General features: G+C 35.3%; 1 protein-coding gene across 1 annotated transcript in view; it reads left to right on the plus strand.

The window, feature by feature from the left end:
* LOC100918744 (H-2 class II histocompatibility antigen, E-S beta chain) overlaps window positions 1-12,785 on the plus strand; it is a 28,177-nt gene extending 15,392 nt beyond the window's left edge. Inside the window, exons 2-6 of the mRNA XM_031964850.1 lie at window positions 4,900-5,169; window positions 8,336-8,617; window positions 9,087-9,197; window positions 9,670-9,692; window positions 9,861-12,785. Coding sequence (XP_031820710.1) covers window positions 4,900-5,169; window positions 8,336-8,617; window positions 9,087-9,197; window positions 9,670-9,692; window positions 9,861-9,869 — 695 coding nt within the window. The 3' untranslated portion in view covers window positions 9,870-12,785. The remainder of the gene's footprint in view (window positions 1-4,899; window positions 5,170-8,335; window positions 8,618-9,086; window positions 9,198-9,669; window positions 9,693-9,860) is intronic.
* The last annotated feature ends 10,153 nt before the right edge of the window (window positions 12,786-22,938 follow it).

The following is a 22,938-nucleotide window of genomic DNA, read 5'->3' on the forward strand; positions in this document are numbered from 1 at the left end:
AATTTCTTGTGAGTTTGTTTGGTATAGCACTAAATAAATAGATTAATTTATTGTCATTTTTATTATATTCCTTTGACCTATCCAAGAACACCTAATATTTTTCCAGTTGTTTAGATCTGACTCTATTTGTGTAGAAAGTGTTTTGTAGTTGTGTTCATATAGCTCCTGACTTTCCCTTGGCAGATAGATTCCCAAATATTTTATACTATGGACAGTTATTTTTAATGGAATTTCTTTGTTTCTCTTGCTGTTGGACTTTGTTGGTGATGTATAAAAGTGCTGATGATTTATATGGATTTATTTTGTATCCTGCAATTTTGCTAAAGTTGTGAATTGTTTCTAGTAGTTTTTTAGTTGATTCTCTAGGGTTCTCTAAGTATACCATATCATCTGCAAAGCATGATAATTTGGTTTCCTCATTACCAACTCTAATTCCTTTAATCTCTTTTTCTCCTCTTATTGCCAAAGCTAACATTTCTAATATAATATTGAATAGTAATGGTGATAGTGGGCAACTTTATTTCACCCCTGATCTTATTGGAAATGGTTCTATTTTATCCCCATTACATATGATGCTTGCTGATGGTTTTAAATAGATGCTACTGATTATTTTAAGGAAAAGTCAATTTATTCCTATACTCTCTAGGGTTTTTAATAGGAATGGATATTGGATTTTATAAAATGCTTTTTCTGTATCTATTGAGGTGATCATATGGTTTTTATTAGTTTGATTATTTATATAGCTAATTATGCTAATAGTTTTCCTGATGTTGAACCAGCCCTGCATTCCTGGTATAAATCCTACTTGATCATGGTGTGTTATCCTGGGGATGACTTTCTGTAATCTTTTTGTTAATATTTTATTTAAGATTTTTGCATCTATATTTATTAGAGAAATTGATCTATAATTTTCTTTCTCTGTTTCCATCCTACCTGCTTTAACTATCAGTACCATATCTGTGTCATAAAAAGAATTTGATAGAAGTCCTTCTTTCCCTATTTTTTTCAAATAGTTTGTATACTCTTAGAATTAATTGTTCTTTAAATGTTTGGTATAATTCACATGTAAATCCATTTGGTCTTGGAGATTTTTTCTTAGGGAGTTGATTAATAGCTTGTTCTATTTCTTTTTCTAAAATCAGACTATTTAAATAATTTATTTCCTCTTCTGTTAATTTGGGCAATCTATATTTTTGTAGGTATTCCTCTGTTTCACTTAGGCTATCAAATTTATTGCAAAAATATGGGCAAAATAACTCCTAATTATTGCTCTAATTTCCTCTTCATTGGTGGAAAATTCTCCCTTTTCATTTTTGAGGCTAACAATTTGATTTTTCTCTTTCCTTTTTCTAATCAAATTAACTAAAGTTTTATTTATTTTGCTGTTTTTTCATATAATTAACTCTTAGTTTTATTTATTAATTCAATAGTTTTTTATTTTCAATCTTATTAATCTCCCCTTTTATGTTTTAGAATTTCAAGTTTGATATTTAATTGGGGATTTTATTTTTTTTTTCTAGCTTTTTTAGTTTCAAGCTCAATTCATTGATCTTCTCTTTCTCTATTTTACGTAAGTATGCATCTAGAGATATAAAATTTCCCCTTATTACCACTTTGGCTGCATCCCATAAATTCTGGTATGTTTTCTCATTTTTGACATTCTCTTGGATGAAATTATTGATTGTGTTTATGATTTGTTGTTTCACCCATTCATTCTTTATGGGTTGATTTTTGGTCTCTTTTCCCCTGGACTTTTATTGAATGTAATTTTTATTGCATAATGAGCTGAAAAAAATTGCATTTACTATTTCTGCCTTTCTGAGTTTGATTTTGAGTTTATTCTTTATGCCCTAATATATGTTCAATTTTATATAGGTTCCATGAACTGCTAAGAAAAATAGTGTACTCCTTTCAGTCTCTATTCAATTTTCTCTAAAGTTCTATTATACCTAACTTTTTTAGCATTCTATTTGCCTCCTTAACTTATTTCTTATTTATTTTGTAGTTTGATTTATCAAGTTCTGAGAGAGCAAGGTTGAGATTCCTCACTATTATTGCTATTTATTTTGTCTTACGGCTCTCAACTTGTCCTCTAGGAATTTGGATGGTATACCACTTGGTGCATATATTTTTAGTATTGATATTTCTTCATTATCTATGGTACCCTTTAGCAAGATATAGTTTCCTTCCTTATCTCTTTTAATTAGGTCTATTTTTGCTTTTGCTTGATCTGAGATCAGGATTGCTACCCCTACTTTTTTTAATTCACCTGAAGTGTAATATATTCTGCTGTAGTCCTTTACCTTCATTCTGTATGTATCACTGCTTTAAAAGTATTTCTTGTAAACATATTATAGGATTCTGGCTTTTAATCCAATCTACTATCTGCTTCTGTTTTATGGGAGAGTTCATCCCATTCACATTCACAGTTAAAACAGCTAATTCTGTATTTCCTGCCATCTTATTTGCCCCAAGTTATGCTTTTCTCTTTCCTTTCCCCTTTTCCCTCCTCTCCAGTATTTTGCTTCAGACCACTACTTCCCTCAAGGAGTCCTCCCTCTTTAAGATCCTTTAAGATGGAAGCTGCTAGGTCCTGGGTAATCCTTATTTAACTTTAACATTTGCTAAACTAATCAATATTCTCCAACATACAACTCTTTCTTCTCAAGTGGTCATTATATGAATAAACCCTTAACACCTCTAACCCAGATTAGGATGACCTCCAAACCATTCTCCCTGTCTTTGTTCATTTTGATGATGGCAGGGTAACAAAGGAGAGGTGTGGCAGGAATGGGTGAGGGTTTCCTTGTTCTCCAAGGTGCGAGTTGGAAATGAAGGAAATTCGCTAAACTCAAAGGCTGTGGTAAAAAAGCTTTTATTGTTAAAGAGACACCAAGAGAAAGACTTCCTTGGTGGGCAATATCATTCTCAAGAGAGAAGTAATTTTGTAAAGAGCCATTTTCTGAAGACCTATTTTATACATGAGTCTAAGAATTGACATTCTGTATGCAAGATCATTTGAGTTTGTATATGAAAGGAGACATTTTCTGTAGACTCATCTTCCCGTTTCCAGAGGATGTAAGACCATTTGAGTTTGTATAACTTTTTTGTTGGTGATTTTACATAAGTTTACAGGGCTGTCTCAGATCAAACAGAATTTTACTCTCATCAATTTCAGAGCTAAAAATGTTTTTTTCCTCAAAGGCAAATCTAAATTACTCTTCTCCTCAATAGACAGCAATGGGTCCCTATTGCTTTTGTGAACAGTTCTAACTTTCTCTGTTTATTCCTTCATAATCTTCCTCTAATCCTATTTTATATGATAATCCTCCTCTTTCTGTACTCTGTGATCTGCTCAAACTGGCCCTTTCTTCACACACTACTCCCATCTTTCATTTTTGATCTTTTGCCTAGGCCATTTTCTATTCCTGGAATAAATTCCCTTCTTGTCTCTGCCTCATGGATCCTCTCTTCTTTTAAGGTCCAGCTCAAGCACTACTTTGCAAGCAAAGTCTTTCTTGATCCCCTGAAATGCCAATATTTTCTCTCCATCCCTATCTTCTACTCATTTGTATTCATACTATTTATGTCCGTGGACACTTGCCTCTCTCATATAAATAGTAAAACTGAGGTTTGTTACATTCTTTATATTTGTATGCCCAACATCTAGCAGGATGCCTGGCACATAATTAGCACTTGATAAATATTTGTTAATTGGCTGACTCTCTTTGGAAAAGTACAGCCACATACAAAGACCTAAATACAGTTAAGTATAAAAGAAATAAGGAATCAACGAGTTGGGGGTGGGATGGGACAGAGAGCATGCCAGGTATAGAGGCTGTTTACATGTGTGGTGGTGAGAGAGGAAATACTGAATTTGGTGAGTGCCAAGTGGGCCAGTTTGACTAAAAGGTAAATTGTGTAAGAGGGAATAATAGGAGATGCTGGAAAGGTAAGCTGGGATCAGACTGGGGAGGGCTGTAAATGCCAAGGTTAGGGTTTTAGAATATCTCCAACAGTCCATAAGGAACCATTACAGCTTCTTGAGGAGATTAGTTAATGGTCAGACTTACACTTTCTAAGTTATTTTGTCATTTTGGGGATAGACAATAATTAAGCATTATTAAATGTCTACTAAGTTTCAGGCACTGTGATAAAGGCTAGTTTATATATAAAAAGTTTATATATAAAAAAGTCATCCCTTGCCATTGAGGATCTTTTATTCTAAAAGAAGGGGGAGGAGGAAGAGGAAGTGGAGAAGGAAGAGGAGGATATAAGACATACCCAGGAGGGGTAACTGAGGGAGGGAACCTGGTCCAGCAGTCACAGAAATTATGAACATAGTCAAACATAGCACAGCAGATTGTCATGCCCTTTTCAGTAGTGAGGGTGATATTGATTTGATTTATTGCCTCCTGATCAAAAGGGAGAGAAGGGAGTGACCTTCAGGATTACAGCAGTGTGATGAGGGTCTTTCACTTGCCTGGGTTTCTGCAGAGGGCCTGGAAAGGAACAAAGATACCATGAACAGATAAGGATCAGAGACTAGGTTCAAGCTGAGTGAGGAGGACTCAGGGTGATTGTTGGGTAAAGTTTCCTGAGAATGTTTGCACCAGACTAATGTAGATGAGAGGCAGCTATGACACAGCAGACAGACAGTTCCTCCCTGGGACCTGAAGGTTCAGGTTCTAGTCTTTTTTTCATGCTAAATTTGTTGTAAGACCTTGGGAAAGTAACTTTCTTTCTCTGGATGTCAAAGGGGATGGATCTGAGCATATACAGGAAGGACAAATTATTGTTGGCCGTGTTCTTTTGGTCAGTCTACATTTTGGTCATGGATTCAAGGGCAGGGCTGTCCATTACAACTAACTCATCCCCCCATGTACCTTCCCTCCACAGAACACTTCACAAAACAGTCAAAGTGCGAGTGTTACTTTGTGAATGGGATGGAGCATGTGCAGTATGTGGAGAGACACATGTACAACCAGAAGGAATATGTGCACTTTGACAGCAATGTGGGGAAGTATGCTGCAGTGATGGAGCTGGGCCGACCAGAGGCTGAATACTGGAACAACCATAAGGAGATTCTAGATGACTTACGGGCCCGGGTGGACACTTTGTGCAGACATAACTACCAGGTTATTGAGCCTTTCTTGTTGCCCAGGAGTGGTGAGTATGTATCCCTGGTAAGGGAAAGAGGGACCTGAATAGCCCAGCAAAGATCCAGAGAGAGAGGATTGAGTGAGAGTAGAATAGGAATCCTGAGGACAGGGCAGAGCAGGAAGGGAAGAGAAGAAAAGGGGCTGGAAGGGAGCACAGAAGGAGAAGAGAGAAGGGAGGAAGTTGTGATGGGAAGTAGGAAGGTGGGAAAGAGAGAAAAGGGGGAGCATGGGAGCAGATACAGAGATAGGAGCCCCCAGAACAGGGCAGAGGCAAGGGGGGACCAGGTATGGAGAGAGTAGGAGAAGATGGATTGGAAGAAATAAGGAAGGGGGAAGGGATGCGACTAAGAATGAATGAGCAGGAAAGGGAGATGAGAGTGGGGAGAGATTCAGGACAAAGAGGGTTAAAGAAGAAGGGAGAAGAATGGAGGAAAGTAATTTTGATGGCAGGAGAAAGAAGGAGGGATGAAGGAGGAGCCAAGATGGCATAGGAAGCAAGGGTTTTGTTTGAGTTTTCCCCAGTTTCTCCTGGAAACAACTTGAAATTAAGCCTCTAACGGATTCTGGAGCAACAGAACCTACAAAGAGACAGACTAAAACAATTGCTTGAAATACTATAGAAAAAGTCAGTCTCACTTGGGTGAAAGGGAAGTGCAACTCAGTACAAATATCATTCAGGTAAGCAAATGAGAGGGTCTTAGCCACAGCACAGATCAGCAACCAAGTCCTAGCACAGCAGTTCATTATCATAGCAGACCAGTTGTGGAGCCTCTAGCCCCAACACTGAAGACAAATTGCCAGACCAGGAAAGCAGACAACAGGCAGGATTAAGTTGGACTATCTCAGTGAAATGAGAAAGTTGCCAAACATCAGAGGCTACTGTGCTCAAAGTCACATAAGATCATTAGGATGGCTTCTCTCTATACCCCAGAAGCAGAATTCAACTTTAAAAGCCATGAAATAGGAGGGGGGGGAATGCCCAAGAAGCAAAAAAGAACCTTGACTATAGCAAATTACTTTTGTGACAGGGAAGATCAAAGCATCAACTCAGCAGAGGACAAAATAGCTACATGTGAAACCCTAAAGGGGAATATGAATTGGTCTCAAGCCCAAAGAACCCTCTTGGAAGAGCCTCAAAGACTATTTTAACGTCAAATAAGAGAAGTAGAAGAAAAATTTGGAAAATAAATGAGAAGTATGGAAGAAAAAGTCAACAGGTTGGAAAAGCAAGGACAAAACTTGAACAAAACAATGTCATTGAACTAAAATTAGTCAATGGGAAAGGAGGTTGACAGGCTAACTGAAGAAAATAATACTTTATAAACTAAAATTGGGTAATTGAAAGCTAATGACTCTGTGAAACATTAAGAATCAGTCAAAAAACTCTAAAAAGGGTGGAAAAAAAGAAAAAATATCACATACCTCATTGGAAAAGCAAAAAAATCTCTAAAAACAAAAATCTCTAAATGGTTATATGAATAAAGTAGAGAAAGATCAACAAATTGGGCATACAACTAAAAAAGCTAGAAAGAGAACAAATTCAAAACCCCCAATTAAACACAAATTAGAAATTCTGAAAGTCAAAGGAGAGATTAATAAAATTGAAATTAAGAAAACTATTGAACTAATTAATAAAACTAAGAGTTGCTTTTATGAAAAAAACCCCCAACATAGATAAACCTTTGGTTAGTCTGATTGGAAAAATATTACCAGCATTAAAAATGAAAAGAATGAACTTGCCACCAACAAAAAAGAAATTAAAACAATATTTAGGATTTATTTTGTCCAATGGTTTGCCAGTAAGTCTGACAATCTAATTAAAATGGATGAAAATTTACAAAAGCATAATTGTCCAGATTAATAGAAGAAGAAATAAATTACTTATATAGCCCCATTTTAGAAAAAGAAATTGAACAAGCCATCAATGAACTCCCTAAGAAAAAAATCTCCAGGGCCAAATGGATTTACAAATGAATTCTACCAAATATTTAATTGTTTAATTAAACAATTAAACAAATTAAATAAAAAATTGTTTAATTAATTAAATTAATTCTGATACTATGTAAACTATTTTGAAAAATAGGTAAAGAACAATAGTGTCAAATTCCTTCTATGACTCAAATATAGTACTAATACCTAAACCAGGAAAAGACAAATCAGAGAAAGAAAATTACAGATCACTCTCACTAATGAATACCAATGCTAAAATTTTAAATAAAATATTAGCAAAGAGATTACAACTATTTATTAGCAGGATAATACACTATGACCAAGTGGGATTTATATCAGGTATGCAGGGCTGATTCAATATCAGAAAAACTATTAGCATAATTGACCATATCAATAACAAAATTAACAAAAATCATATGATAATTTCAAAAGATGCAGAAAAACCTTTTTGACAAAATACAGAACACATTCCTCTTAAAAAACACTAGATAACATAGGAATAAAAATTCCTTAAAATTTCCTTAAAATAATAAGTAGCATCTATCTAAAATTATCAACAAGCATTATGTAATGGAGAGAAGCTGGACCATTCCCAATAAGACTAGGGATGAAGCAAAGATACTCATTATCACCACTGTTATTCTTTATTGTACTAGAAATGTTGATTTTGGCAATAGGAAAAGAAAACAAAGAAATCAGAATAGGCAATGAGGAAATAAAACTATCACTATTTGTAGATGATATGATGATATACTTAGAGAATCATCCAAAAACCTATTTGAAACAACAAGCTTTAGTGAAGTTTCTCCTGTGCCTAAATGTTACCCACAGGTATCCTGATTCAAAACTGCTTCTGTAGATTTATTGCATCTCTGAATATTTGAGCTGGAATTCTTTCTTAAACTAGTTTATTATTTCCACCTATGATCTATTTTTGGAAATAATCCACTACAAAGAATCTATTTTCTAGAAGAAAACTTGTCAGCTGATTTTTTTCTCACACCACTGAAACCTGATGAGCCTGGACTGTGATAATTCAACACCATGGACTCCCAGGTCTACTTTCTGCTAGCTCAGATTTCTAGTCTCAGAAGGAGCTTGAATGTTTACCTGGGATAAGAGGAGACCTAAACCTGCTTATGAATCAGGTGATAGAAGTGGGAGTTGGACTAGGAAGACCTGCTCTGGCTTCTTCACTCAAGATCTTTCTTGTTTCTTCTTAGTTGAGCCTGAAGTGATTGTGTATCCATCAAAGATAGCTCCCTTGGGACACCACAACCTGCTTGTCTGCTCTGTTAGCGGTTTCTATCCTGGGGACATCGAGGTCCGGTGGTTCCTGAATGGGCAGGAAGAGATGACTGGGGTGGTGTCCACAGGCTTAATCAGCAATGGGGACTGGACCTATCAGTTACAGGTGATACTGGAAATGATCCCTAAGAGTGGAGATGTCTACACCTGCCAAGTGGAGCACTCCAGCCTTCAGAGACCCATCATCTTGGACTGGAGTGAGACAGAGCTCCCTCACCCTCCAGTGCTCACATTGCTCAGGACATGCAGCTAGCTCTGAGTTCACTCAGTGTGTGTTCTGTGCCCTTTTTTCTTCTTCCCTGAGCTAATATAAGCCCCATGTGGTATTATGCTTGCTTTCCCCAGTTCAGCCCCCTAATAGCAGTGCAAAATTGAGAGTTATGGACACTTAGAACTTTGTCGGGCTCCACCTTGGCTCTAGCCTTGGGAGCTGGCCTCCCTCTGGGACCCTGTGATCACCATAGAGGTCTTTTCCCTGGGGTAGAGGAGCTGGGCATTGTGATGGATAGATGTTAGTGTCCCCTGAGGAGCTTTCACTTTCTGAATTCTAAAGGCCCGTTGCACTTTTGGTGCTTCCTTTCTTAGGCAGGATTTAGCTTCTCAGGCTCCCATCAGGGAGGCTGGCTAAGGGAAAGAAAATTTTGATCTTTGGATCTTTATTTTCAGAAGCCCAGTCTGAATCTGCCCAGAGAAACATGCTGAGTGGAGTTGGGGGCATCATTCTGGGTTTGATCTTCTTTGGAGTTGGTCTCATTGTCCACAAGAGAAGTTGGAAAGGTGAGAAACTCTGAGGAAAGCCCTGAAGCCCTTTTTCTTCTTTATGATCTTTTCCAAGGTAGAGAGAATATTGGATTGTGTCATAAATCTGATTCCAGGTCAGAGAAGAAGGGTTGATCTGACTCTGGCTTATGCTCTTACCCCCAAGAACTTAGAGAAAGTGGTGAGGAGCCAAATTCCAGGGTTCAAGGTCCTTAGGGAAGACAATTTGCTAATAGAGCCAATCATGGAAGGAGTCTCAGATTCTAGTCTTCAACCTCTACTTTCTGTGATTTCCCTTCCCCCCATACACTCATACAATTGTAGATGGATGGATAAAGCATCAATTAAGTGCTTCCTCTATGGTGTCAGGTACTGGACTAAGCAGTGTTAGGAGCCTCCTGTCCCACAATGCTAAGAATCTTGCTGTCCTTTGCTTCTATGACTTTCAGATTTACAAATATGTGTATGTCTATTTTCCTTCCTTTCCCAGGAAATCGGATTCACAACCATCAGGTAAGATCTTTCTATCAGGTAGGATCTGGATTCTCATAGGTACAGTTTCAATCCTGTGGAGCCTGAATCTAAGAAGAGATTGGGGGCCCTTAGTGGGAAGATGTGATTCTGCTTAGGGCTTCAGACCCACACGTAAACTCTTATATGTCTGTTTTTCATACTTTGCAGGGCTCCTGAGCTGATCCCTGAAAATGTGTCCCTTGGAGTTGTTGCCTTCCCTGTCAGCCTCCCTCTCACATTTGAAAACTCCTTATTTGTTTGTAGATCTCCAGGAGGTTCCCTGGAATAGCTTCTTGCCTGTATCGGTATTTGGACTCTTTTGCCTTTCCCCAATGACCCCTCCATCCACTTTTCCGATTTTTTTTTTCATTTTTGTCCCACAAGCCTTCATCCCAATAATTAGAAGGCTGAGAATTGACTGGTGCTTATTTACATGGAGACAAAGTGGGGAAGAGAAGGAGGAAACTTTTAACACTTGGGATGTGGAGAATCTGTCAAAATGTGAAATGTCTCCAGAGATCAAGATTACCACCCATCCTTATCATATCATCCTATGTGCCTTTTGTTCATTTTTTTGACATTACATGAATACCAATAGCCCTACCAGGCATCTGCTCAGAAATCCTTAGCTTTCCCTGTATGCTTGGTCCACCTCATTCTGATCATACACCTCTCTGATTACTTTTCTTCTATCACTTCTGTTCAGTTCTTTGATGATCTGCTGCAGCCTCTGATTGCCTATCATGTCCCTCTCCATTGTAAATTTTTTTTTTTTTTTTTTTTGCTGAGGCAATTGGGATTAAGTGAAGTCACTTAGCATCACACATCCAGGAAGTATTAAATGTAGAAGGTCAGATTTGAACTCAGGTGCTCCTGACTTCAGGACTGGTGCTCTATCCACTATACCAACTATCTGTCCCTCCATTGTACTTTTAAAAAATTAAAGTTTTAGTAATACCTTTTGTGTTTATGTTATTTTCATCACTTAATATATACCCTATTTCCACTGGCCTTCTCTCATAAAAATTTTACTCAAGAGTTACAAAATAATCATGACTTTAATCACATATATCCAACAGTATATTCAATAATACATACCAATAGTGTCTCCACTTCTTCCATGAAATTTTTACTTTCTTTTCTCTGTGGCCAAGCTTGGCCACATATTTATAATTATGTATAATTACATAATCTTTAGCATCATTCCACCCAAGCCTTCATTTTGCAGTTTGGAGTGTGTTTCTTTCCTGGTTCTGTTTACAATTCTGTATCAGTTCATGTAAGTCTTTCCATATTTCTCTGAATTTCTTATTTTTGTTTTTTCTTTGCTGCAACATAATTACATTTTGCTTAAGCCCTTTCTCACTAGCTGGACACTCACATACTACTTTTTTTGCTGTCACAATGTGTTTTTAATTAATATTTTGATATGTATGCATATCTGAGATTTCCCCCATCTTTGACATCCCTGACATATGTGTTAAGCAGTGAGATCTCAAGATCAAAGGGTATGTAGATATTGACACTTTTGAGCCTAATTCTAAATGATTTTTCATAATTGTACCAGTTCACAGCTCCACAAATAGAGTATCAGTCTTCTTGTCTTTGTTTAGTCCTTTCCACATAAACCATTTTGATGTGTTCCCATCTTGGGAGGGTTGCTGGGAAAGAGGTGAAATCTCAGTGTTGTTTAATTTCAATTTCTCTTGGTTAATGATTTGGAACAAACCTGAAAACTATTCATTTCCATTTACCATGTTACCTACTGTGAAAGGCTCTTAGCCTTGGAATTTGTGTTCATTCCCTACATGTCTTGGAAAACAGACTTTTCCCCATCAAAAATTATTCTTGTTGTTGACCTTGTCATATAAAGGCTTTTCAATTTTGGGCAAATTTGTTTTTTCCTCTATGTCTTACATTATTAAGAATTGTTAAGTGACAGTAACTGAGCATTATCCAAGATACCTATGTATTAGTATTATATAGAGCAAATAGAAAATAATTAATTTTTTAAAAAATTACCATACCATTTGCCCATTATGCTTAACAGTCAATGCTGTCTAACTGAGTGATTTTTGTCGCCAGTTCATTTCCATGCAATGATTAGGGCTGCCAAGAACTTATCTTTTCCTAATTACACTCCTGAGATGCCATTCTTGACTAGCAGCAGAAGCGTCAGGATGGGTGGACATAGGCATGCTGAGCCTCCTCTACTCTGCATCTAACTCATGCTCTTCTTTCTCTTTGGAGAGTATAGAAGCTTGTCAGTGTCAGAGCAGTAAGTGGGAGCTGGAGGGATGTGAGGAGAGTGGCAGTTTCCTAAAAGGCTAGTGTGGGATGAAGAACCCAAAATTGCTCAGCTACTTTTCCTTTTTGAACAGAAACGATGTAATCTCTGAACAATGTTTTAGCTTTCAGCTTCTCATAGACTCTAATTCATTAGAATATTTACCTTATCTCTATTAAGGAACATGTAGAAGGATGCAGACATTTATTTTTATTTCTAAAATCTAGGCTGCCAAACTTCTTTGTTTGGGCTGGTTAATCTTATCTATGAAATCATCAATTTTGTAAGCAAAGATTTTAGGATTTTGGGAATATGAGGTAACATAAGAGAAAGCAATAAATCACACTAGGAAGTGAAGAACTAAATGATTGTTGGGAGCAGATGAATCCCAAGAGAATTCCCTTTAATTTCTATGTAACTTGTCCATTTCTTAGGAATTTACTTTGAGTTTTCCATTCAAGATTTCCAAGGTAAATTCAAACTTGTACACACAAGAGTTTCCTAAGTGGAAACCCCAGTATTTGAAAACTTATTGCCTGTTCCCTTGTGTTTCACTGAATTTGCCATGAGAGAAATATCTCTTCTTGGAGATTATGTGTAGATTAGTACTGCTGAAATAAATCTATCACAATATAGAAACAACAGAAATTTAAAACAACTTTTATTATGTTTAAGAATAGGTTCATGTTTAAAACAAACAAACAACCCTGAAAAAAGACTATATTTAACATATCTTTATAAATACTTCAACAATGATACTGTATGAGGATATATTCTGATGGAAGTGGATTTCTTTGACAAAGAGAAGATCTAACGCAGTTTCAATTGATCAATGATGGACAGAAGCAGCTACACCCAAAGAAAGTACACTGGGAAATGAATGTAAACTGCTTGCATTTTTGTTTTTCTTCCTCGGTTATTTTTACCTTCTGAATCCAATTCTTCCTGTGCAACAAGAGAACTGTTTAGTTCTGTACACATATATTGTATCTAGGATATACTGTAACATATTTAACATGTATAGGACTGCTTGCCATCTGGGGGAGGGTGTGGAGGGAGGGAGGGGACAAGTCGGAACATAAGTGAGTGCAAGGGATAATGTTGTAAAAAATTAGCCAGGCATGGGCTCTGTCAATAAAAAAAGTTATATTTATTTTTAAAAAAACATATCTTTATAAAGAAAATTATATCAAAGAGACAGATATATATGTATATGTATTTATATATATATACACACATATATATGTTTACATATTGTACTCTCAAATACTTTTTTAGTTTATAAAATGTAAAAAAAAAAAAAAAAATTCACAATTCTATGATTGCTCCAAAGTCTCAACAGTTGAAGAAAGTCCAATCATTTTCAGTTGACTTTGAATCTTCATGACCCCACTTGGGGATTTCCTTTTTTTTAATCAAAGTTTTTTATTTTCAAAACTTATACATAGAGAATTTTCAACATTCACTCTTGCAAAACCTTCTATTCCAAATTTTTCCCTCCCCCTCACTGCCTTCCCTAGATGGCAAATAATCCAATACATGTTAAACATGTGCAATTCTTCTACACATATTTCCACAATTATCATGATCAAAAAGGAAAAAAATGAGAAAGAAAACAAAATGTAAGCAAACAACAAAAAAAGTGAAAATACTATGTTGTGATCCACACTTAGTCCCCACGGTCCTCTGGGTGAAAATGGTTCTCTTCCTCACAAGACCATTGGAACTGACCTGAATCACCTTGCTATTGAAAAGAGCCACATCCATCAGAATTGATAGTCACATAATGTTGTTGCTGTGTGCAATATTCTGGTTCTACTCACTTCACTTAACATCGATTCATGTAAGTTTCTCCAGACCTCTCTGAAATCATCTTGCTAATCATTTGTTATAGAATAATAATATTCAGGGCAGCTAGATATTGCAGTGGATAGAACTCTGACTCTGGAGTCAGGAGGACCTGAGTTCAAATATGGCCTCATACATTTAATACTTACCAGCTGTATGAGAGTGGGCAAGTCGCTTAATCCCAATTGCCTCATACACAAAAAGGGAGAAAAAGAATAATCATATTCTATAACATTCTTATATTATAATTTATTCAGCCATTCTCCAACTGATAGGCATCCACTCAGTTTCCAGTTTCTTGACACTACAAAAAGGACTGCTACAAATATTTTTGCTCGTGTGGATCCTTTCCCCTTTTTTATGATCCTTTTGGAATACAGGCCCAGTAGAGACACTGGTGGATCAAAGGGTATGCACAGTTTGATAACCTTTTGAGCATAGTTCCAAATTGTTCTCCAAAATGGTTGGATCAGTTCACAACTCCACCAACAATATATTAGCGTCTCAGTTTTCTCATAACCCTTGCAACATTCATCATTATCTTTTTCTGTCATCTTAGATAGTCTGAGAGGTGTGTAGTGGTATCTCAGAGTTGTCTTAATTTGTATTTCTCTGATCAATAGTGATTTAGAGCCTTTTTTATATGACTATAAATGTTTTTAATTTTTTCATCTGAAAATTGTCTGTTTGTATCCTTTAACCATTTGTTAATGGGAGAATGGCTTGAATTTTTATAAAGTTGAGGCAATTCTCCATATATTTTAGAAATAAGGCCTTTATTAGAACCCTTGAATGTAAATTTCTTCCCCAGTTAATTGTTTCTCTTCTAATCTTGTCTGTACTGGTTTTGTTTTCACAAAAAACTTTTTAATTTAATATAATTAAAATTATCCATTTTGAATTCCAAAATATACTCTAGTTCTTCTTTGGCCACAAATTCTTCTTTCTCCACAGATTTGAGAGGTAGACCACCCCTTGTTTTTCTAATTTACTTATAGTATCACTGTTTATATCTAAATCATAAACCCATATTTGACCTTATCTTGGTATGGGGTGTTAGATGTGGGTCAATACCTAGTTTCTGCCATACCAATTTCCAATTTTCCCAGCAATTTTTGTCATATAATGAGTTCTTATCCCAGAAGCTGGGGTCTTGGAGTTTATTAAACATGACATTACTGTTGCCATTGACTATTGTGTCTTATGAACCTAACCTATTCCACTGATCAACTATTCTATTTCTTAACCAGTACCAAATGGTTTTGATGACCACTGCTTTATAATATAGTTTTAGGTCTGATATAACTAGGCCATCATCATTTGCATTTTTTCATTAATTCCCTTGAAATTCTTGATCTTTTGTTCTTCTAGAAGAAGTTTGTTGTTATTTTTTCTAGCTCTGTAAAATAATTTCTTGGGACTTTGATTTGTATGGCACTGAATAAGTAGATTAATTTAGATAACATTGTCATTTTATTATGTTAGCTTAGCCTACTCATGAGCATTTGATATTTTTTCACTTGTTTAGATTTGACTTTATTTGTGTGGAAACTGTTTTGTAATTGTATTCCTGACTTTGTCTCAGCAAGTAGACTCCAAAATATTTTATATTATTTAAAGTTATTTTAAATGGAATTTCTCTTTGTGTCTCTTGCTGCTGGACTTTGTTGGCAACATATAAAATGCTGATGATTTAGGTGGATTTATTTTGTATCCTGCAACTTTGCTAATGTTGTGAATTGTTTCTAATAGATTTTTAGTTGATCCTATAGCATTCTCTAGATATATCATCATATCACCTGCAAAGAGTGATATCAATTTTGGTTTTCTAATTACCTATTCTAATTCCTTTAATTTCTTTTTCTTCTCTGATTGCTAAAACTAAACTTTCTAATACAATATTGAATAGTAATAGTGATAATGGGCAACCTTGTTTCACCTCTCATTTTATTGAGAATGGTTTTAGTTTATTGAGAAAACCATTGAGAATGGTTTAGTTAATTTAGTTTATTATATTACATATAATGGTTTTATGATGGTTTCAAATAGATGCTACTATCATGTTAAGGAAAATTCCATTTATTCCTACACTCTCTTAGTGTTTTTAATAGTAATGGGACATCAAAAAATTGTAATGGTACTTTCTTCTTGAAATATTTAGGACCTAGAAACAATGTAAATGCTAGATATGCTCTCTTGTATTAATGGTTCTATCAATAAACTTTAATTACTTGTGTAATATAATTTATGTATAAATACAAGAACTACAAAGAAAAACAAAACCAGTCCCTGCCCTCAAATATGTTATATTCAAATTTAGAAGCTGGCAGGTACACAAATAGGTCAATAAAAATGCAAGCAGCTGTAGGGGAAGGCTTTATCTAAAAGCTGAATAGGTCAGGAAAAGCCTCTTGAAGAGTTGGCAACTGAACTAAGTCTTGAAAGAAACAAAGGATTCTGAGAGCTAAAGATGAGGAGGGAAAACATTTCAGACTGGGGGAAAAATCTCTGCAAAGACAAAGAGATGAATCATTTTACACCAAGTAGCTCAGAATGGCAGAATTATAGAATGTGTGGAGTATAGTACAGAGATGTTAAAAAAGACAAGAAATGGAGGAAGGGTCCAAATTATGAAAGGCTTGAACTGCAAAGCAGAGAAGTTTTTATTTGGACATAGAATGTTAATGTTAATTAACTGAATGTTAATGAGAGTATTTGGGGATCTGTGTGTGACATAGTAAGATTTTCACTTTAAGAAAATTACTTGGGCATCTTTATAGAGAATGTACTTCAGTAAGCAGAGACTTGAAACAGGGAATCTAATTTGAAGACTATTGCAGAAAGAATGCACTAAATCATTAATAAAAGAAATGAACATAAAAAGTAGGCTGAGATTTCATCTCAAACTCTGAAAACTGGCAAAGATGACAAAAGGTGCCAATCATCAGCATTGGAGAGGTTGTAGGAAGATAGGAATACTACTGTATTGTTAGTGGAGCTGGAAATACATACAACTATTTTAGAAACAAATTAGAATTATGCAAATAAAGTGGTTAATATGTCCATACACTTTGACTCAGCAATTTCATTACTCAGCTTATATCCCAAGGAGGCCACTGATTAGAAGACATTCCCCATATATGCCAAAATATTTATAGAAGTATTCTTTTGATGACAAAGTATTAGAAACAAAGTAGATGTTTATCAATTGAAAAATGGCTAAACTGAGTGTGGTTCATGAGTGTGAGGGAATATTACATTTCAATGGATTAAATAAGAAAGATAATGAACACAGAAAAGCATGGAAAAATCTAAGTGAACTGATGTAGAATGAAATAAACAATACCAGGAAAACTATATATGCAATGACAACAATGATGAAAATGGGAGGAACAACCATGGCTGCACACATACACAAATACAAATGAAAAGTGAATGTTTTGAAAGTTTGAAGAACAAGCATGACTTGAGAAAAGATATATGAGAGGGTACTACCATGCCACCACTTTGTAAAGGTAGAAGATATACAAGCTTGACCCACTACAATAATTTGTTGGTCTTTTTACATATGCATCTATTTTGCTGATTTTTCCCTCTTTTCATGTTTTGGTTTTCAAGATACTGTTTGTTATATGAGAAGGGAGGGAGAGAAGGAACACTGGGGAGAGGGGAGATATCAATAAACACATTATAAATAACATTATTCTCTAAGTGAGAAATCATGAGTAGAATGTAGTATTGCTCTGTTGTAAGAAGCAGTTTACATAATGAGTTCGGAAAAGAACAAGATTTATATTTATATAATCTGATATAAAGTGAAGTAAGCAGAATGAGGAAAACATTTGAAAAAAATTGAAATAAACCCAATAACTTCAGGAAGCACAAACAATAGATCCAGACCAAAATGGAGATTTAATATTTAAACCTTAAATAATGAATAGATCAAAAAACAAAACACAGAAGCAATTAATAATTACGTGAAAGAAAATAGTAATGCTTTATCACTATAACAACATTTCTGGAATGTTGCTAAAGTAGATCTCAGGGGGAAGATGACTAAACTATATAATAGGAAAAAAAGGAGAGGATTAATAAATTGAATGTGAAGTTTAGAAGCCATAATCACTATGACTGAACCACCAGCAGAGGTAGCATCCCTTATCCCTAATAGAAATACCTGCCTATCACTGTGGTTCAGAAGTGATGGAAAGAGGGATTATATGAAAAGATATTACTAATTAGGACCAACTGGACTCTCTCACTCTCCCTCTGCCTCCCTCCACCTCTTTCTCTCTCTACATATTTATGTCTATATTTATATATCTATATTTATATCTATATCTCTCTGTGATTCTATCTCTCTGTCTCTGTCTCCCACTTTCTGCCTCTGTCTCTATTTCTGTCTTTGTCTCTTCCTCTGTGTTGTTTAGAAAAAGGTAAGCAGGAAAAAAATGCATCATATTCCAAGCAACCAGGAATCATTTAAACTAAGAACTAGAGGATTTTTACTATGTATTCTTCCCTTTTCTTTTTTCTCATTAGAATGTTTTCTTGGAAAGGTATATCAGTTTTTAACCCAGGTACATTTAATATAGTTTCTATTCTTCATCATATCAAGTTAATGAAAACATAATTTCTTGTTTTACATAGCCTTCCTGAAGTGCCTTATTTAAACAAAACATTAATAAGACCATAGTGATGAAATCTAGTAAAATTCTCTTTATTTTATTTTTTTCTATTTTCATTCCCCCCCTTTTTGTTGTTTCCTTTTTTCTGATTATACATGAACATAATTTTAAAAAAATACACATTTCTTTATGAATCATGTTGGGAGAGAAAAATCAGAACAAAAGGGAAATAACATGAGATGAATAAAAAACAGAAGAAAAGGGGAAAAGATGAATATACCATGTGTTGATTTATATTCGGTCTTTATAGTTTTCTCTCTGGATGCAGACAGTGTTTTCTATCCAAAGTTTATTGGAATTGTCTTGGATCATTGAATCACTGAGAAGAACCAAGCCTTTCATAGTTGATCACTTCACAGTCTTGCTGTTTTCTGCATGGTGTATTCCTGGTTCTACATCTTTTACTTAATATTACTTCATGTAAATCTTTCTGGGCCTTTCTAAAATCATCTTATTCATCATTTTTGTAGAACAATAATATTCCATTACTTTCATATACCTTAATTTCAATCATTCCCCAATTGATGGCCATCTACTCACTTTCCAATTCTTTGCTACCACAAAAGGAACTGCTACAAACATTTTTGCATATGTGGATCCTTTTCCTTCCCTTATGATTTCCTTGGGATACAGACCTGTAGTGAACTATTGCATCAAAGGGTATGTATAGTTTTATAGCTCTTTGGGCATAGCTCTAAATTGCCCTTCAGAATGATAGGATTATTTCCAATGAACTTCACCAATAATGTATTCGTGTCCTAGTTTTCCCACATTGCTTTCAAATTTTATCATTATCTTTTCCTATCATTTTAGCCAACGTGAGAGGTGTGAGGTGATACCTCAAAATTGTTTTAATTTGCATTTCTCCAATAAATAATGATTTAGAGTATTTTCATATGATTATAGATGGCTTTAATTTCATCATCTGAAAATTGCATTCTTATAAATTTGACACTTTATATATTTTAGAAATGAGACCTTTATCAGAACACAGGTAGTAAATTTTTTCCCTCAGCTTTGTACTTCCCTTTTAATCTTGGTTTTGTTTATGCAAAAACTTTTTAACTTAATATAATAAAAGTTATCTATTTTGCATTTCATATTATTTGGTGATAAATTCCTCTCTTTTCCAAAGATCTGATAGGTAAACTGTCCCTTGCTCTCTTAATTTGCTTATGGTATCACCCTTTAGGCCTAAATCATGTATCCATTTTGAGCTTAATTTGATATGGAGTATGAGATGTAGGTCTATGCTAAGTTTCTGACATATTATTTTCCAATTTCCCCCAGCAATTTTTATGAAATAATGAGTTCTTGTCTCAGAAGCTGAAGTTGTGGGATTTATCAAATGCTAGATTACTATAGTTACTGATTATTTTTGTCATGCCTTTATTTTATAGGTGGGGAAACTGAGGTATAAGACAGGGAGGGTTGAGTGCCCATGGTCATACAGATGCAGAGCGTGTATGTGAACCTAAGTGCTGTGACTCTCAATCTGGCTTTCTTTCCATTGTACTCCATTGCCTCTCACTGTGGTTAAAAACAGGTGGGCTTCTTTAGAAGGAGGAAAAGAAAACCAAAGAAGGTGATGGGGGCTATTTGAAGATATTGTGATCAGCTATTCTTATTTTTTATTGAAACTTTTTATTTTCAAAACATATGTAAGGATAATTTTTCACTATTAACCCTTGAAAAACCTTGTGTTTCAATTTCCTCTCCTTTCCCCCACCCCTCTCCTAGATGGGAAATAACCCAAAATATGTTAAACATAGTAAAAATATATGTAAATCTAATATAGGCATACATATTTATCCAATTATCTTACTGCCCAAGAAGAATCAGATCAAAAAGGAAAAAAAAATGAGAAATAAAATTCAAGCAAACAACAAAAGAAGTGAAAATGTTATGTTGTGATCCACACTCAGTTCCCACAGTCCTCTCTCTGAGTATAGATGTCTCTGTTCATCACAAGATTATTGGAACTGGCCTAAATCATCTTGTTGTTGAGAAGAGCCACATTCTTTAGAAGTGACCATTGTATAATCTTGCCATTGCTGTGTACAATGAAATCCTGTTCTGCTCATTTCACTTAACATCAGTTCATGTAACTCTCTTCAGACTTCTCTAAAAATCATCCTGCTGATAATTTCTTATAGAGCAATAATATTCTATTATATCCATATACCATAACTTATTCAGCCATTCTCCAATTGATAGGCATCCACTTAGTTTCCATTGTCTTGCCATTACAAACAGGGCTGCCACAAACATTTTTGCACATGTGGGTCCCTTTCCCTCCTTTAAGATCTCTTTAGATATGAACAGACAATTTTCAGATGATGAAACTGAAACTATTTCCACTCATATGAAAGAGTGTTCCAAACCACTATTGATCAGAGAAATGCAAATTAAGACAACTCTGAGATACCACTACACACCTGTCAGATTGGCTAAGATGACAGGAAAAAATAATGATGAATGTTGGAGGGGATGCGGGAAAACTGGGACATTGATGCATTGTTGGTGGAGTTGTGAACGAATCCAACCATTCTGGAGAACAATCTGGAATTATGCCCAAAAAGTTATCAAAGTGTGCATACCCTTTGATCCAGCAGTGTTTCTACTGGGCTTATACCCCAAAGAAATACTAAAGAAGGGAAAGGGACCTGTATGTGCCAAAATGTTTGTGGCAGCCCTGTTTGTAGTGGCCAGAAACTGGAAACTGAGTGGATGCCCATCAACTGGAGAATGGTTGGGTAAATTGTGGTATATGAATGTCATGGAATATTATTGTTCTATAAGAAATGACCAGCAGTTTGAATACAGAGAGGCTTGGAGAGACTTAAATGAACTGATGCGAGCAGAAGCAGGAGATCATTATATACTTCAACATATGGGGATGTATTCTGATGGAAATGGATTTCTTTGACAAAGAGAAGAACTAACTCAGTTTCAATTAATCAAGGATGGACAGAAGCAGCTACACCCAAAGAAAAAACACTGGGAAATGAATGTAAACTGCTTGCATTTTTGTTTTTCTTCCTCGGTTATTTTTACCTTCTGAATCCAATTCTTCCTGTGCAACAAGAGAACTGTTTAGTTCTGTACACATATATTGTATCTAGGATATACTGTAACATATTTAACATGTATAGGACTGCTTGCCATCTGGGGGAGGGGGTGGAGGGAGGGAGGGGAAAAATCGGAACAGAAGTAAGTGCAAGGGATAGTGTTGTAAAAAAATTACCCTGACATGGGTTCTGTCAATAAAAAGTTACAATTATTTAAAAAAAAAAAAAGATCTCTTTAGAATATAATCCCATTAGAAACACTACTGGATCAAAGGGTATGCATAGTTTGATAACCTTTTGAGCATAGTTCCAAATTGCTCTCCAGAATGGCTGAATCCATTCAAAATTTCACCAATAATGTATTGGTGTCCCAATTTCCCCATATCCCTTCCAACATTCATCATTATCTTTTCCTGTCATCTTTGCCAATATGAGAAGTGTGTGGTGGAATCTCAGAGTTGTCTTAATTTGCACTTCTCTGATCAATAGTGATTTAAAGCAATTTTTCATATAACTAGAAATGGTTTCAATTTTTTATCTGAAAATTGTCTGTTCATATCCTTTGACCATTTATCAATGGGAGAATGGCTTGAATTTTTATAAATTTGAGTCAATTCTCTATATACTTTAGAAATGAGATCTCTTAAATGTAAAAATATTTTCCCAATTTATTGCTTCCCTTCTAATCGTGTCTGCATTAGTTTTATTTATACAAAACCTTTCTAACTTAATATAATCAAAATTATCTGTTTGGTGTTCAGTAATGAGTTCTGGTTCTTCTTTGGACACAAATTCCTTCCTTCTCCACAGATCTGAGAGGTAAACTATCCTATGTTCTTCTAATTTGCTTATAATATGTGTTCAGCTATTCTGAACCTCCTGTGGGGTCACCAAAATAGAATAGACTTATTCTGAAATATGATTTCTTGATTATACAGGAAAAAAAGTTTCCCATCAGTGATGGATGTCAGATGTTGAAAGAAAAGTATAATTCCTGTGGATTTTTATAAGAAATTTGAATTACATCTGCTTGACATGATGCAATAATTCTTCTGTTGGAGACAGGGAGATAGACCATATGACTGGCAAGTAAACAAATGATTTTTATAGATGATGGTTAAATTATTCATATTATGTCTTTTCTTCTTCATGAATTTTGGTAGCATTTGAATAGCTGTCTGTGTTAACCTAGAGACCATAAGAGGCAGCCTGCAGAGGAATTGCCCAGTTCTACAGCTCCCCAACTCATGGGACTCAGAGAGTTTGATGGTCTCAGAGGGCCAAGCACAGGTCTGATAATTGATCTCAACAATAGAAATGAGGAGCACAGGTCTTAGAATCACAGATTCTGC

Source organism: Sarcophilus harrisii, chromosome 4, assembly GCF_902635505.1.
Source record: "Sarcophilus harrisii chromosome 4, mSarHar1.11, whole genome shotgun sequence".
NCBI classification, from domain to species: Eukaryota; Metazoa; Chordata; class Mammalia; order Dasyuromorphia; family Dasyuridae; genus Sarcophilus; species Sarcophilus harrisii.